Below are 14,151 nucleotides of genomic sequence, written 5' to 3'. Positions count from 1 at the left end.
GCAGCTCGGTGTTCGGACCGTATAGTGTGAGCAGTCGAGTCGCAGCTCGGTGTTCGGACCGTATAGTGTGAGCAGTCGAGTCGCAGCTCTGCGTTTGGACCCTATAGTGTGAGCAGTCGAGTCGCAGCTCGGTGTTCGGACCGTATAGTGTGAGCAGTCGAGTCGCAGCTCGGCGTACGGACCGTATAGTGTGAGCAGTCGAGTCGCAGCTCGGTGTTCGGACCGTATAGTGTGAGCAGTCGAGTCGCAGCTCGGTGTTCGGACCGTATAGTGTGAGCAGTCGAGTCGCAGCTCGGTGTTCGGACCGCATAGTGTGAGCCGTCGAGTCGCAGCTCGGTGTTCGGACCGTATAGTGTGAGCCGTCGAGTCGCAGCTCGGTGTTCGGACCGCATAGTGTGAGCCGTCGAGTCGCAGCTCGGTGTTCGGACCGTATAGTGTGAGCAGTCGAGTCGCAGCTCGGTGTTCGGACCGTATAGTGTGAGCCGTCGAGTCGCAGCTCGGTGTTCGGACCGTATAGTGTGAGCAGTCGAGTCGCAGCTCGGTGTTCGGACCGTATAGTGTGAGCCGTCGAGTCGGAGCTCGGCGTACGGACCGTATAGTGTGAGCAGTCGAGTCACAGCTCGGTGTTCGGACCGTATAGTGTGAGCCGTCGAGTCGCAGCTCGGTGTTCGGACCGTATAGTGTGAGCAGTCGAGTCGCAGCCCGGCGTTCGGACCGTATAGTGTGAGCACATAAATCCTGAGCTTTGGCTTTACATCGCATGCGATCTACTCGTTCAGTGTGAGTCGGTACCTTGCTTAAATCGCACAGACATCGCACAGTGTATGCCCGCCTTAAGGCTTCAATCAGGGGAGTTTTTCAGTGTTGGAGCTGAACTCTGCAGGACAGCGGCCCTCCAGGATCAACGTTCCCCACCCCTGGCTTACACCGTCACTTTCACGGAGCACAACAATGGCCATGGTGGCCTGTCCAAGTTCTCTCTGTGCTTCATCTTTCTGGCCAATCTGAAAGACACACAAGCAAAACAAACAAAAACAATTATTACTCAGAGAGCTAATTCATAATTCAACTGATCTTACCAAACAGAGACCAATTACTGACCGTTATCTTCTGACTGGACTACAATGTCTCAAAACTGTTGTCATTCAACATCTGTATCTTAAAGAAAGACAAACACAGCAATCACCAACTTTCATAAAGAAAATTAAAATGCATGAATATGCTTTTGCACCAAAGAGCCAACATTTTTGTAAGTTTAATTATTTATAAATAATACATTCATTAAATAAATTGGTGTAATTTTAACATTTATCAAAACGTATTTTTAAAGGTGCAAAGATGTCATACAGATTTCATAATGTCATTTGTGTAACGCATTATGTAATAGGTCAATTGCGTGCATGCATGTTTAGTTTTTTATGGCGTAATCAGAACCTACAGTGTGTTAAATCGTCAACAACGTATTTGATTAATCAAGTATTTACCATATTTTTATTATTTTACGGTTAAACAGTTCTTTTTGTTATAATTGTGATTATAATACAACTTGTGAAAAGATAAAGTTAGTCAAATAGCAACTAGCATATATTGGAGCTCTATAGCCATCTAGTGGTTAAAGTGATTTTTTTTTTTTTTACTGCATTCTCCAAAAAATGGGCAAAAATCTTACATTAAACCGTGTAAAATTATCCATGTTATCCCCATGAATGAAAGTTAGAAACCTGGGTCTTTTATAAAGTGAATTGTACATAAAATGCTGTTTTTTTGTAAAAAGCCAATTTAAATAAATATTTATTTATTTATTAGAAATTTAATAGATATCATAAATCGTCCAAAAACTGCAGAAATGTTGAGTAAAAACATTAATAAACAGAGTGAAATTATATTTGTAAAAAAAAAAAATTTTTATTCTGTTACAAAATGAAATGCTATTGTCTGGGTTCCAGGAGACCAAAGACCACGAGTGTCACTCCAAACGAAGACCATCAGAGGGTTGATCAGTTAACTGATCCTTACGTGATTATAAATGTACGGTAGTAACAAACTCAACATCTGAAGGATTGTGTGCCACAGATATATATATATATATATATGATTATTTAATTATCGCGACAGGCCTAATCTGAGCATGCGAGTCGTGACGGCCTGTCTGAGTTTTGTGGACAGCCGGAGGCGGCCGCCTCGTAATTCTCGATGCAGGAAAAACCCAAATAAATCATGTGATTAAAAGTCCACAAATGATCTATTACTAAAGTATTTATTAATGCTATGCACTCAGGCCTATAGCTACACTTGAACTATCCGATGACTCTGACCAGCCTTTAAAATAACACAAATATTCAACTAAACACATGCATTAATTCATTGAATTCTACTTTAATATCATATAAGTCTATATCAACAGAGATAAAACTTCACCAATACTGTGGAGATTTCGTATCCACAACGCGGTCTTCAAACAGCAAAACAAGATGGCGGCCGAACAGAAAATGATCGACCCAAACTCGATGACGTCAGTCTTCACATGGTTTGAACGTGGACGTAAAATTGTAATTTGATTTAAAGCAATTAGTTTAAATTACACCATTTATTGAGTCAGGTCAAGTATAAAAAGTTATTTAACATAATGACAAGCCATATGCACTTTTTCAGCTTAACTCAACATGAACTATGAAAACTGAAAGCATGAAGTAATCATGAACACTGAAGAGTTATCCTGAACTACGACTGGAGTCATTATGGGTTCACACATGAATAACGGCAGCAAAACTACATGTTAGACATGTTTGATATTAATGCATTTGTGGTGAAGTGAGTGACTCGTTGCCACGTCACCCTCATTACATATATGGCCAATAGGGTTCTGTCCCTTGGTGTATATAGAGTCTGTGGATGCTCCCTGGGATACGTCATTGAAAGCCCGCCCCCTTGTCATTCATTCCAAGAGATCGCAGAGGTATGTGTATCAGCTGTGCAGTCGGGGTTGTTTAGATGTTAGTAGTAAGTGATGTTTTATGGTGCCTTTTATCTATCTGTTTAGTGCGACACTCGGCCATCAAGCCTGTGCGCGTTCTCATGGTGACACCTCCATCGTGGTAAGTTTTAATGGTATTTTGTAACTTTTCGGGTAGTTCGTTTGGTTGAGCGATCTGCAATGCGTTTTAGTGTGGCACGCCTTTGGGCTTCCGTTGGTGTGACGTCTCCTCACTTTCTGCGTCGGAGTATCAGCTGTTTATTGACTCACTAACAGCATATGAATTCTATGTGCCTGTGATTGTGTGTGCGCGCCGAAGTTGAATCAGGGTGAGTACAGTTACTATCGTTTCTTTTAATCTACAATTGTTTTTAATTAGATAGTTAATGACTATTTGTGTTTAGGAGTTCTCTTTTGCTCGTGTTAAAGCAAGGCTGAGCAGCTACTTTAACGAACTTGCTGTCAGCAACCCATGCTTTTGTGAGCCACGTCTGCTGCTTTGTGGAAGCCGAATTGTACTGCTGGACTTCACTATCTATTGCTCAGGCAATTTATTTGTTCTTTTGGGCTCAAGTGGGCCAGAAGGAGTACTTTATTTGGTCTCAGAAATTGTTTTGTTTATTTCTTTATGAATGTGGCGGGTTTAGTTACTTGTCCTTAGCCGCCTGGTCATCATTGTTATAATTTATGACATTTGATTATTGATTGATTATTAGCCTGCTAACCGGTCCCATCATCTGTGTATGTTGGACTGATTGTGTGACTTTCGTGCTGTGACTGGTTGACTGGTTTATATTTATTTTCTTTGTTTTCATTATAGATGATCATTTATCTCATAGCTTGATTTTGTCTTCATTATTTGTCTCATTTTGATTTGTTTATCCCTAATCATTTCTAAATTTATTTCTTTTTTTGTATTCTGCAGGAGCTGGGTTTCCCTGGAGGCAGGCTGGTGGGTTTTAGCTGCAGGCCTTCACCCTAGATAGGGGTTCTAAGTGTGGTGTGATTCTTAATCACTATTTTGTAGTGGAGTGAGTCTTTAAGGTGTGTTTCATTGCCATAGACAGCTATAGCTAGCCTGCTTCTCAGTGGTCTCAGCCCCTGCAGTGATCATATCCATTTGTTTTGGTTGCCTTCATTTCTGATTACGTAATGAGACAAATTATTGTGTTATTTGTTTAATTGCTTTCTTTAATAAAAAATGCCTGTTTCTATTTGAACTCACGTCTCTTGCCTCTCATGAGCAAACGGACTTGTGTCCTATTTATTAGATTATTTCCCCGGTAATTCGGGGTGGCGTAGTCACTACTAGACGGCCACGTATTGCTACAAGTGGCGCAGTCGGCAGGATTGCACAGAATATCTGGCAGAGACGTGAGTTGTATATTTTGCTTTATTAATGTAATTTTCTTTTTTTGTGTGTGTTTGGTTTTTCTTTTCCTTCAGGGGGAACAAAGCAGCAGACGTGTGCTCAGACGATTGCAGTTTTTGGCTTGACCCACCATTTGTTGTGGGTGCTGAGTTCTGCTAAATTAAGTAGGTACATGCTATTAGAATGGAGGGAGAATTACAAGAACTAAAAGAGCTTGTAGCTCAGCTTAGAGCTGACAATGAGAGATTGCGACAAGAGAGGGCCTCTGAATTGCAGGGTGTCAATGTTGCGGGACCTAGCACCTCTGCCACAGTCACTGCCCCTAACATTCCAGTTACTGATAGGCTGGTATTTGTACCTAGAGATAGAAGGTGTCCAAAATTTAGTGGGAGGGCTGGGGTAAATATTGATGAATGGGTTGAGGAAGCTAAAGCTTGTATGAGAGCCCGTCATTTATCCCCTGCGGATCAGGCCTTCTTTCTCTTTGACAATTTGGAGGGGGAGGCGCGAGAAGAGATCCGATATCGGTCAGAGATAGAGCGAGGGGACCCTGAGAGACTCATTAAGGCACTGCGTGAATTGTATGGATGTTCATTGTCGTATGTAGCCTTGCAGGAAGCTTTCTTCTCCCGGAGACAACAGGAAGGGGAAACACTCTTGGAGTTTTCCCTCGCCTTGATGAGTCTCCTGGAGAGGGTTAAGCAACAGTCGCCAAATGTAATGGCAAATGCTGAAACGTTGTTACGTGATCAGTTCGTTGAATATGTCAATAACAATATGTTGAGACGTGAGCTTAAACAGCTGGTGCGCCGACAACCCAATTCTACTTTATTAGAGGTGAGGAGTGAAGCCCTCCGATGGGAGCAGGAAGGGATGCCGGGGGGTGTGAGGGCCCGAAGTTTATCCGTTCCAGTGGCACATGGGATTCAGTATGGCGTTCATGGAGATTCATGGGTGGGTGCTCGTAGTTCACCTCAGACATCCGAGTTGGGTGAGTTAAGGGAAATGCTGAAAACACAGCAAGAGCAGTTAAATCGCCTCACTCAAAGTTTCGCTCGACTGTCAGGCCCAGAGATGCGTAATCGAGTCCCTCGTAGTGGACCTATAATCTGTAGAAGGTGCCAAAAACCAGGCCATTTTGCTCGAGAGTGTAATGAGGAGCGGGTTCTTCAACACGCTCCTCGTTCCACAGTACCTATTGCTAGAGATAGGCAGTTACCTACTTCCGTGCAGTCGGAAAACTAGTGCCCATCGAGCTGCGGAGTCACAGCTCGATAGGGGACATTACCGGCTCAGTTTTACCGACGGGTTCTGTTGTTGCATCTAGTTTAATGTCGTCCTGTCCTCATCTTGTTGCTTCCATAGGTGGAGTATCGGTACCGTGCTTGGTTGACACCGGCTCAATGGTCTCCACCATTACGGAAAGCTGTTTTCAGCGACAATTTGCAACATGGGGACAGGAGCGACTTAAGTCATGTCAGTGGTTACAGCTCCGCGCCGCTAACGGTTTTGCCATTCCTTATATTGGTTACATAGAGCTGGATATTGAGCTCTGTGGCCAAGTCATTTCTAATTGTGGGGTTCTTGTTGTTAAGGATCCTCCTGGTGGCTTGTGTGATCGGATTCCAGGGGTCCTTGGGATGAATGTTTTAAAACGATGCTACCAGGATCTCTTTAGTCAACATGGCCCCGCTCTTTTTAACTTGCCTGATGTGTCTAAAGCTCCGCAGTTCGTATCTCAAGCATTACAATATTGTAGCGTTAATGTATCTGGCACCAACCATATAGGTAGGGTCCGTGTACGGGGTCGTAGGCCTTGCCGTATCCCAGGGGGCATGCTTAAATTTGTTCCAGCGACTTGCTCTGATGAATTTTCTGCTGGAACCGTACTCTTTGAGCCTCCTGAATCCGGTTTGCCCGCTGGGTTATTGGCTTCTCCTGCAGTAGTTCGGGTGAGCCAAGGGACCGCTTATATACCTGTTGTTAATGTTGGTGTGACTGATGTAGTGCTCTATCCACGGTCAATTATGGGCACGTTGAGTAGTGTTTATGTGATCAGTTTACCCACAGGTGTTACAGAGGTCCAGCCAGTTGTGGCTCTTGTGGGGTCGCAATGCGCAGAAGTAGCACCTACCGTGCAGGAGCAGGTGGAGGCCATGGACTTGTCGATTTTATCAGAGGTAGAGCAGAATCAGGTGAAGTCTTTACTCTGTAGGTTTCAGGCAGTGTTCTCTACTCATGAGACGGATTTAGGTTGTACAAATTTAATTTCACATGATATCCCCTTGGTGGATGAGACTCCAATTCGGCAGCGTTTCCGGCGCATACCCCCATCGGAGTACGAGGTGGTAAAGGCCCACATAAATCAGTTGCTTGAGGCAGATATAATTCGAGAGAGCTGTAGTCCATATGCCTCACCAATCGTACTGGTTAAAAAGAAAGATGGTGGACTGCGCATGTGTGTTGACTACCGTCAACTTAACGCCAGGACTAGGAAAGACGCGTTCCCTTTGCCCCGAATAGACGAGTCCCTTGATTCTCTGAGCGGTGCAAAATGTTTTTCGACCCTCGATTTGGCCAGTGGGTATAATCAGGTTCCAGTCACAGAGAAAGATCGGTTTAAGACAGCTTTTTGCACACCCTTTGGACTCTTTGAGTGGAACCGTATGCCATTTGGCTTGTGTAATGCCCCTGGCACCTTTCAGAGGTTAATGGAGCGTCTGTTCGGGGACCAACAGTGTCAATCCTTGCTCTTATACTTGGATGATGTGGTAGTATTTTCCACCTCGGTAGCACAACATCTGGAGCGTTTGGAGGTGGTTTTGAGTAGGTTAGAACGTGAAGGGCTTAAGGTCAAGCTAGGTAAGTGTGCGTTTTTCCAAAGGGAGGTGAGGTATTTGGGCCACGTTATATCAGCTGAAGGGGTGTCAACAGACCCTGCGAAGATTGATGCGGTAACTGACTGGCGAATTCCATCTACTGTGGCCGAGTTGCGCTCGTTTCTGGGCTTCGCCAGTTACTATCGGCGTTTTGTGGAGGGGTTTGCCAAATTGGCAGCCCCCCTACATAAGCTGGTTGCAGTGTGTACTGGTTTGGGACCCAGAAAGCGAGGGGATCAGGGGTTTGCTAGTGCTTGGACTGAACAGTGTCAGGTAAGCTTTGAAGGGTTAAAGAACAGGTTGTCTACTTCCCCCGTGCTGGCATATGCAGACTTCTCCCGGCCCTTTATCTTGGAGGTGGATGCAAGCCATAGTGGGCTTGGTGCCGTCCTCTCTCAGGAGCAGGAGGGTAAGGTACGCCCTATTGCTTATGCCAGCCGCGGCCTGAGGCCCACTGAGCGCAACATGACTAACTATAGTTCCATGAAGTTGGAATTTGTGGCGCTCAAGTGGGCAATGACCGAGAAGTTTAGGGAGTACCTATTGGGTCAGAAGTGCATTGTCTATACTGACAACAATCCCCTTAGCCACCTGACATCTGCTAAACTGGGAGCTACCGAACAACGTTGGGCGGCCCAGTTGGCCGCCTTTGACTTTGAGGTTCGGTATCGTTCTGGCAGGAGCAACCGAAATGCTGATGCCCTTTCTAGACAGAATTTGGGTTGTCAGGAGATTCGGGAGAGTTTCTTACCGGGGACCATAATTCCAGCTGTGGTAAGGCAGGTGGCAGAGGCCGAACCGGTAGTACAGGTGAATCAAGCAGTAATTACAGCATTGCCCAGTTTTTCTTTTGAAGATTTGAGTTTGTTACAAGAGGCGGATCCAGATATTCATAGGGTTTTGGCATTTTGGGAACAGGGTTCTTTTCCCAGCGCTGCGGTGCGCCGGCAGCTCCCGAAGCCTGTTTTGACATTGCTTCAGCAGTGGGACCGTCTGTTAGAAAAGGATGGGGTCCTTTATCGACGTGTGTCACGCCCTGATGGGGGTGAGGAGGTGCTACAGTTGATTTTGCCGGCAGCTTTAAAGCATGAGGTATTGACTGAGTTGCATCAACATCATGGACACCAGGGTGTTGAACGCACTACTGAATTAGTGCGTCAGCGGTGTTATTGGCCGGGGATGTCGGCAGAAGTGGCACAGTGGTGTCGGGAGTGTGAACGATGCCAGCTGGCTAAAGACGTCCAGCCAACTGCTCGGGGTTCCATGGGTCATGTTTTGGCTTCTAGGCCAAATGAAATCCTAGCTATCGATTTTACCCTGCTTGAGCCCTCCAGCTCTGGACAAGAGAATGTGCTGGTGTTAACAGACGTGTTCAGTAAATTTACTCTAGCTGTCCCCACTAGAGATCAGCGGGCAGAGACTGTGGTGCAGGCTTTAGTGACCGAGTGGTTTTTCAAGTTCGGGGTTCCAGGTCGTATTCACTCCGACCAGGGCCGGAATTTCGAGTCTGCCCTTATGAAGCAACTCTGTAGGTTCTATGGGATCGACAAATCTCGAACTACCCCTTATCATCCAGCAGGCAACGGCCAGTGTGAACGGTTCAATCGAACCCTTCATAACCTTCTTCGCACTCTACCGACCTCCCGTAAACGGGACTGGGCATCTTGCCTCCCGCAGATCTTGTTCTGTTACAACACCACCCCTCACCAGAGTACAGGTGCGTCTCCATATCTCCTGATGTTTGGTCAGGAGCCCAGACTCCCTGTGGATTTCCTGTTGGGTGGGGTCCAGGAATCTGGAGGGGGTGGGGTTCATGAGTGGATGATAGAGCATCAAGCTAGGATGCATGTGGCGTTTGAAGGGGCACGAGGGCGTTTGAAGGCTGCTGCTGAGCGACGTAAGAGACTGCATGATCAACACGCTCGTGATGCACCACTGAGGAAGGGTCAGCTGATTTATCTCCGGGATCACAGCGTGAGAGGCCGTCATAAAATTCAGGACCTGTGGAGCTCGGTGGTGTATCAGATCGTGAGAGCTCCTATGGATGGAGGGTCTGTATATGCTGTGGCACCTACGGATGACCTGAGTAAGATCCGACACGTTCATCGTTCATCGATGAGGACTCGTATACAACGAGAATCCCCAAGAGTTGTACCTTCTAATAGCCCTTTAGTAGGGACGCCGTCGTCATTGGGGGAAGTAGAGGAAGTAGACCTCTGGGTGGCCGTTTCTGATAATTGGGAGGCAGGGTCAGGCCAAACCGTAGCGTTGCAACCAGCAGTCGTATCTAGGCGCCAGCCACCGGCATCATCATCGCCGGAAATGGTGGGGCCTCCACCAATAGTGTCTGCGCCCTCGGTAGCTGGTGAGTTGGCACCTGATGCTGATTCGAGCCAGGCAGGGGTGTTTATTCCCCGGCCGGTTCAAAGCGAGGGAGATGGTGTTGGAGCAGTACGACGAACGAGACGAGCTACTGCTGGTCAACACCCTAATCTCTACCATCTTCCTCGATCAGTAGAGTGTGAGAGATGTCCCGTGTGTTCCAGGGTCGATATCCAGCATAACTTCTAGGTTGTTTAGGCCTTGGGACTAATACGTGGTGATTTGTAATCTATCGTCGGGGCGACGACACAAAAGGGTGGGTAAAATGTGGTGAAGTGAGTGACTCGTTGCCACGTCACCCTCATTACATATATGGCCAATAGGGTTCTGTCCCTTGGTGTATATAGAGTCTGTGGATGCTCCCTGGGATACGTCATTGAAAGCCCGCCCCCTTGTCATTCATTCCAAGAGATCGCAGAGGTATGTGTATCAGCTGTGCAGTCGGGGTTGTTTAGATGTTAGTAGTAAGTGATGTTTTATGGTGCCTTTTATCTATCTGTTTAGTGCGACACTCGGCCATCAAGCCTGTGCGCGTTCTCATGGTGACACCTCCATCGTGGTAAGTTTTAATGGTATTTTGTAACTTTTCGGGTAGTTCGTTTGGTTGAGCGATCTGCAATGCGTTTTAGTGTGGCACGCCTTTGGGCTTCCGTTGGTGTGACGTCTCCTCACTTTCTGCGTCGGAGTATCAGCTGTTTATTGACTCAGTAACAGCATATGAATTCTATGTGCCTGTGATTGTGTGTGCGCGCCGAAGTTGAATCAGGGTGAGTACAGTTACTATCGTTTCTTTTAATCTACAATTGTTTTTAATTAGATAGTTAATGACTATTTGTGTTTAGGAGTTCTCTTTTGCTCGTGTTAAAGCAAGGCTGAGCAGCTACTTTAACGAACTTGCTGTCAGCAACCCATGCTTTTGTGAGCCACGTCTGCTGCTTTGTGGAAGCCGAATTGTACTGCTGGACTTCACTATCTATTGCTCAGGCAATTTATTTGTTCTTTTGGGCTCAAGTGGGCCAGAAGGAGTACTTTATTTGGTCTCAGAAATTGTTTTGTTTATTTCTTTATGAATGTGGCGGGTTTAGTTACTTGTCCTTAGCCGCCTGGTCATCATTGTTATAATTTATGACATTTGATTATTGATTGATTATTAGCCTGCTAACCGGTCCCATCATCTGTGTATGTTGGACTGATTGTGTGACTTTCGTGCTGTGACTGGTTGACTGGTTTATATTTATTTTCTTTGTTTTCATTATAGATGATCATTTATCTCATAGCTTGATTTTGTCTTCATTATTTGTCTCATTTTGATTTGTTTATCCCTAATCATTTCTAAATTTATTTCTTTTTTTGTATTCTGCAGGAGCTGGGTTTCCCTGGAGGCAGGCTGGTGGGTTTTAGCTGCAGGCCTTCACCCTAGATAGGGGTTCTAAGTGTGGTGTGATTCTTAATCACTATTTTGTAGTGGAGTGAGTCTTTAAGGTGTGTTTCATTGCCATAGACAGCTATAGCTAGCCTGCTTCTCAGTGGTCTCAGCCCCTGCAGTGATCATATCCATTTGTTTTGGTTGCCTTCATTTCTGATTACGTAATGAGACAAATTATTGTGTTATTTGTTTAATTGCTTTCTTTAATAAAAAATGCCTGTTTCTATTTGAACTCACGTCTCTTGCCTCTCATGAGCAAACGGACTTGTGTCCTATTTATTAGATTATTTCCCCGGTAATTCGGGGTGGCGTAGTCACTACTAGACGGCCACGTATTGCTACACATTTATTACATTAATGGATAAACCAAATCAAACTGCCGCTTTAAAGATCTTAAAATGTCTTTTTCTGTTTTGTGTCGCTCTCTTTCCCTTCAAACTCACCCAAACAATCAAACAAATTAAAGATAAAGGTTATTTGTAGTTATTTTACTATTTATTTACATCATTAAACTCATATATGGACTCATAAGGAAGATCAAACACCTGTAAAGACACACGAGGCACGTTTACAATCAAATATGGCGCGCAAGCTAATCGAAGCATAAACTATCAAAACAATACAGTTCAGTTCTGTAGTTCTGTGAAGTACAGGATCATCACGGCTGTGTCTGGATGGAGAACTACTGATCCCAGGAAACCTTCCCTGAGTTTTGCTCTTCCTTTGGGAAGAGAGTTTATTTTCTACGGTTGAAGAGGAGGATCAACTAATCCTGTGCCGTCCAGTAATGTTTATGACAAAGCTCAAATCATCAGTTCAAGATATGATGATATTACATTATCTACATTTGTTTCAAAGTCAGAGTATTTCTTATTCCTTCTTAAAGACGCGTTTGATTTGGTTTATCCATAAATATGAATAAATGCATTAACTATAAAACACCGGAAAAAGACTGTATGATTTGAATCTTCTGCTTTTTATGCTGGTATGTTTTATTGTTTTCATGTATTAATATCATAATGATCACTGAGATATACTGTGTTTCAGGAACCAGTGGAGTGGATTATGATCATGAGTTCATCAGTTCTGGTGGAAATGTGCGTCTGTCCTGTAATAAAGCTCTTCATGACTGCACATCAACTACATGGACCTACACCAGCTTCAGACGTTCAGCAGTTGAACTGATTAATGGAGGGATAAAGAAGAAAGACACAGAGAGACACGAGAGACTGAGTCTGGAGTCTGACTGCTCTCTGAACATCAAGAGCGTCACAGAAGAAGATTATGGAGAATACATCTGCCAACAATGGATAAAACACCAAAAACAAGGAACTGATGCTCGTGTTTATCTGCATGTTCTTCATGGTAAGTTTATGATGATGTGGTCAATTTAAAAAGAGCAGATTCTTTATTAAACTCAGATGATGATTGAAGAGTGTGTGATTTGTGTCTTGTGTTCAGTTTCAGTTTCTACATCATCATCATCATCATCTTCTTTATCATCATCCTCACAGACTGAGATCAGTCCAGGCCGCTCTGTGACTCTCTCCTGTCAGTTGTATGCTGGAGTCTCATGTGATTATTTGGTTCGTTCTGAGGGTCTTGAGCTGTTGTGGGTGAATCCGGCTGGTGTTGATCTGAAGACAGACTCCAGATATCAGATATTATCATCATCAGATCAATATCGCTGTATCATCACTCTGACTACAACACTCCTGAATGAAGATGACAACAGAGAGTGGAGATGTCGGCTTACTCTCAGAAAGCAACTCAAGACCTCAGTCAGATACACTGTCAAGTATTCAGGTGAGAAACACTCTTTTCAGACAGATTAGTGAAAACTTTCACAGACTGGCTCTACTCTTCCTGATGCCTTCATGGGTCATACATGAAATATTGCATAAATCTATTAAAGCCGAGTATGACCCATGGAGAAAGTCAGTTATAGGAATTATAAGGCTTAATAATGTCATTGATTCAGGAAAGCTGAAGGTTTATGGGAAGCAGCTCACTGTGTTTCACTCTCATATAAACCAGGAATAAATGATACAGGAACATCTCTCTTCTCAACTACTGCCACTGTAAGCTGTGATGATCGAACACAAACTGCATGTTTTCTTTTTAATAGTTGTAACATCAACGACGACAACAACAACAACAACAACAACAACACCACCACCACCACCAACAACAACAACAACAACAACAACAACAACAACAACACCACCACCAACAACAACAACAACAACAACAACAACACCACCACCACCACCACCACCACCAACAACAACAACAACAACAACAACACCACCACCACCACCACCACCACCACCAACAACAACAACAACAACACAGACTCCAGTCACAAAGTCTAAGAAGATATCAGCTCCTACACAAGGTTCATGATCACATGATCAGTCTCACTAATTCCATGAATTCAGTATCGAAACCTCAAAGGAAATTATGTTCATGCATTAAATATGATATCTTTTTATTTCTATTTTAATAGTTGTAACATCAACTACAGCAACAACACTGACTCCAGACACCACAGCAAACTCTCTGGATCCAGGTGTGTGTGAACATCTTCCTCATTTGATCGACTCGTGGAGTTTTCTAGAATCAGTTTCTGAATCCTCTCTGGAGTTGTTTGAACAGCTGATCACACATTTTGATGGTCATTAAATGTCAAAGATACGTCATTCTCATCCACACAGTCCTACACAACAGGGGTGTGACGAGACACTTATCTCACGGGACGGGGCGAGACACGAGTCGAGACCAGATTTTTGCACAATATTTTATGGAAACACTCAATGACAAAAATTCATGAATGGAAAAAAAAGTTTGCAGGTTCATTCTGAAATGTTTTAACTAATAATCTTGGATTGAAAGCCTGTAAAAGTTTTCATCACAAACTCTACCGACTGGCTTTTGTCCTGTATGATTTAACATGAGTCTCTTCAGACCTTCCTGTACATTTATGAGCTTCCAGAACTTCTGATTGAGGCTGTGTGTGACCTCCAAACTGAACTCATTTACACAAGTTGAACATAGACATAAAAACAGTATAAATAGCACAAATAAATAACAGCTTTTTCTTAAAGCTGCCGTCGGC

The 14,151-nt window shown here is 44.3% G+C and overlaps 2 protein-coding genes across 3 annotated transcripts in view; one reads left to right on the top strand and one right to left on the bottom strand.

Moving 5' to 3' along the window:
• LOC307000690 (uncharacterized protein) overlaps nucleotides 1–14,151 on the bottom strand; it is a 441,581-nt gene that overhangs the window by 313,569 nt on the left and 113,861 nt on the right. The gene's annotated exons all lie outside the window — the stretch shown is intronic.
• Nucleotides 1–14,151, top strand: part of LOC307000677 (uncharacterized protein) — a 64,506-nt gene that overhangs the window by 41,259 nt on the left and 9,096 nt on the right. For both annotated transcript variants that reach the window (XM_079616452.1, XM_079616451.1), the window contains exons 2-5: nucleotides 12,081–12,398; nucleotides 12,495–12,839; nucleotides 13,162–13,431; nucleotides 13,543–13,605. In XM_079616452.1, coding sequence (XP_079472578.1) covers nucleotides 12,081–12,398; nucleotides 12,495–12,839; nucleotides 13,162–13,431; nucleotides 13,543–13,605 — 996 coding nt within the window. The remainder of the gene's footprint in view (nucleotides 1–12,080; nucleotides 12,399–12,494; nucleotides 12,840–13,161; nucleotides 13,432–13,542; nucleotides 13,606–14,151) is intronic.

Source organism: Phoxinus phoxinus, assembly GCF_949152265.1.
Source record: "Phoxinus phoxinus genome assembly, chromosome: 1".
Classification (NCBI taxonomy): Eukaryota; Metazoa; Chordata; class Actinopteri; order Cypriniformes; family Leuciscidae; genus Phoxinus; species Phoxinus phoxinus.
Note: the sequence above shows the minus strand (reverse complement) of the source record. Positions and strands in the feature narration are given on the sequence as shown.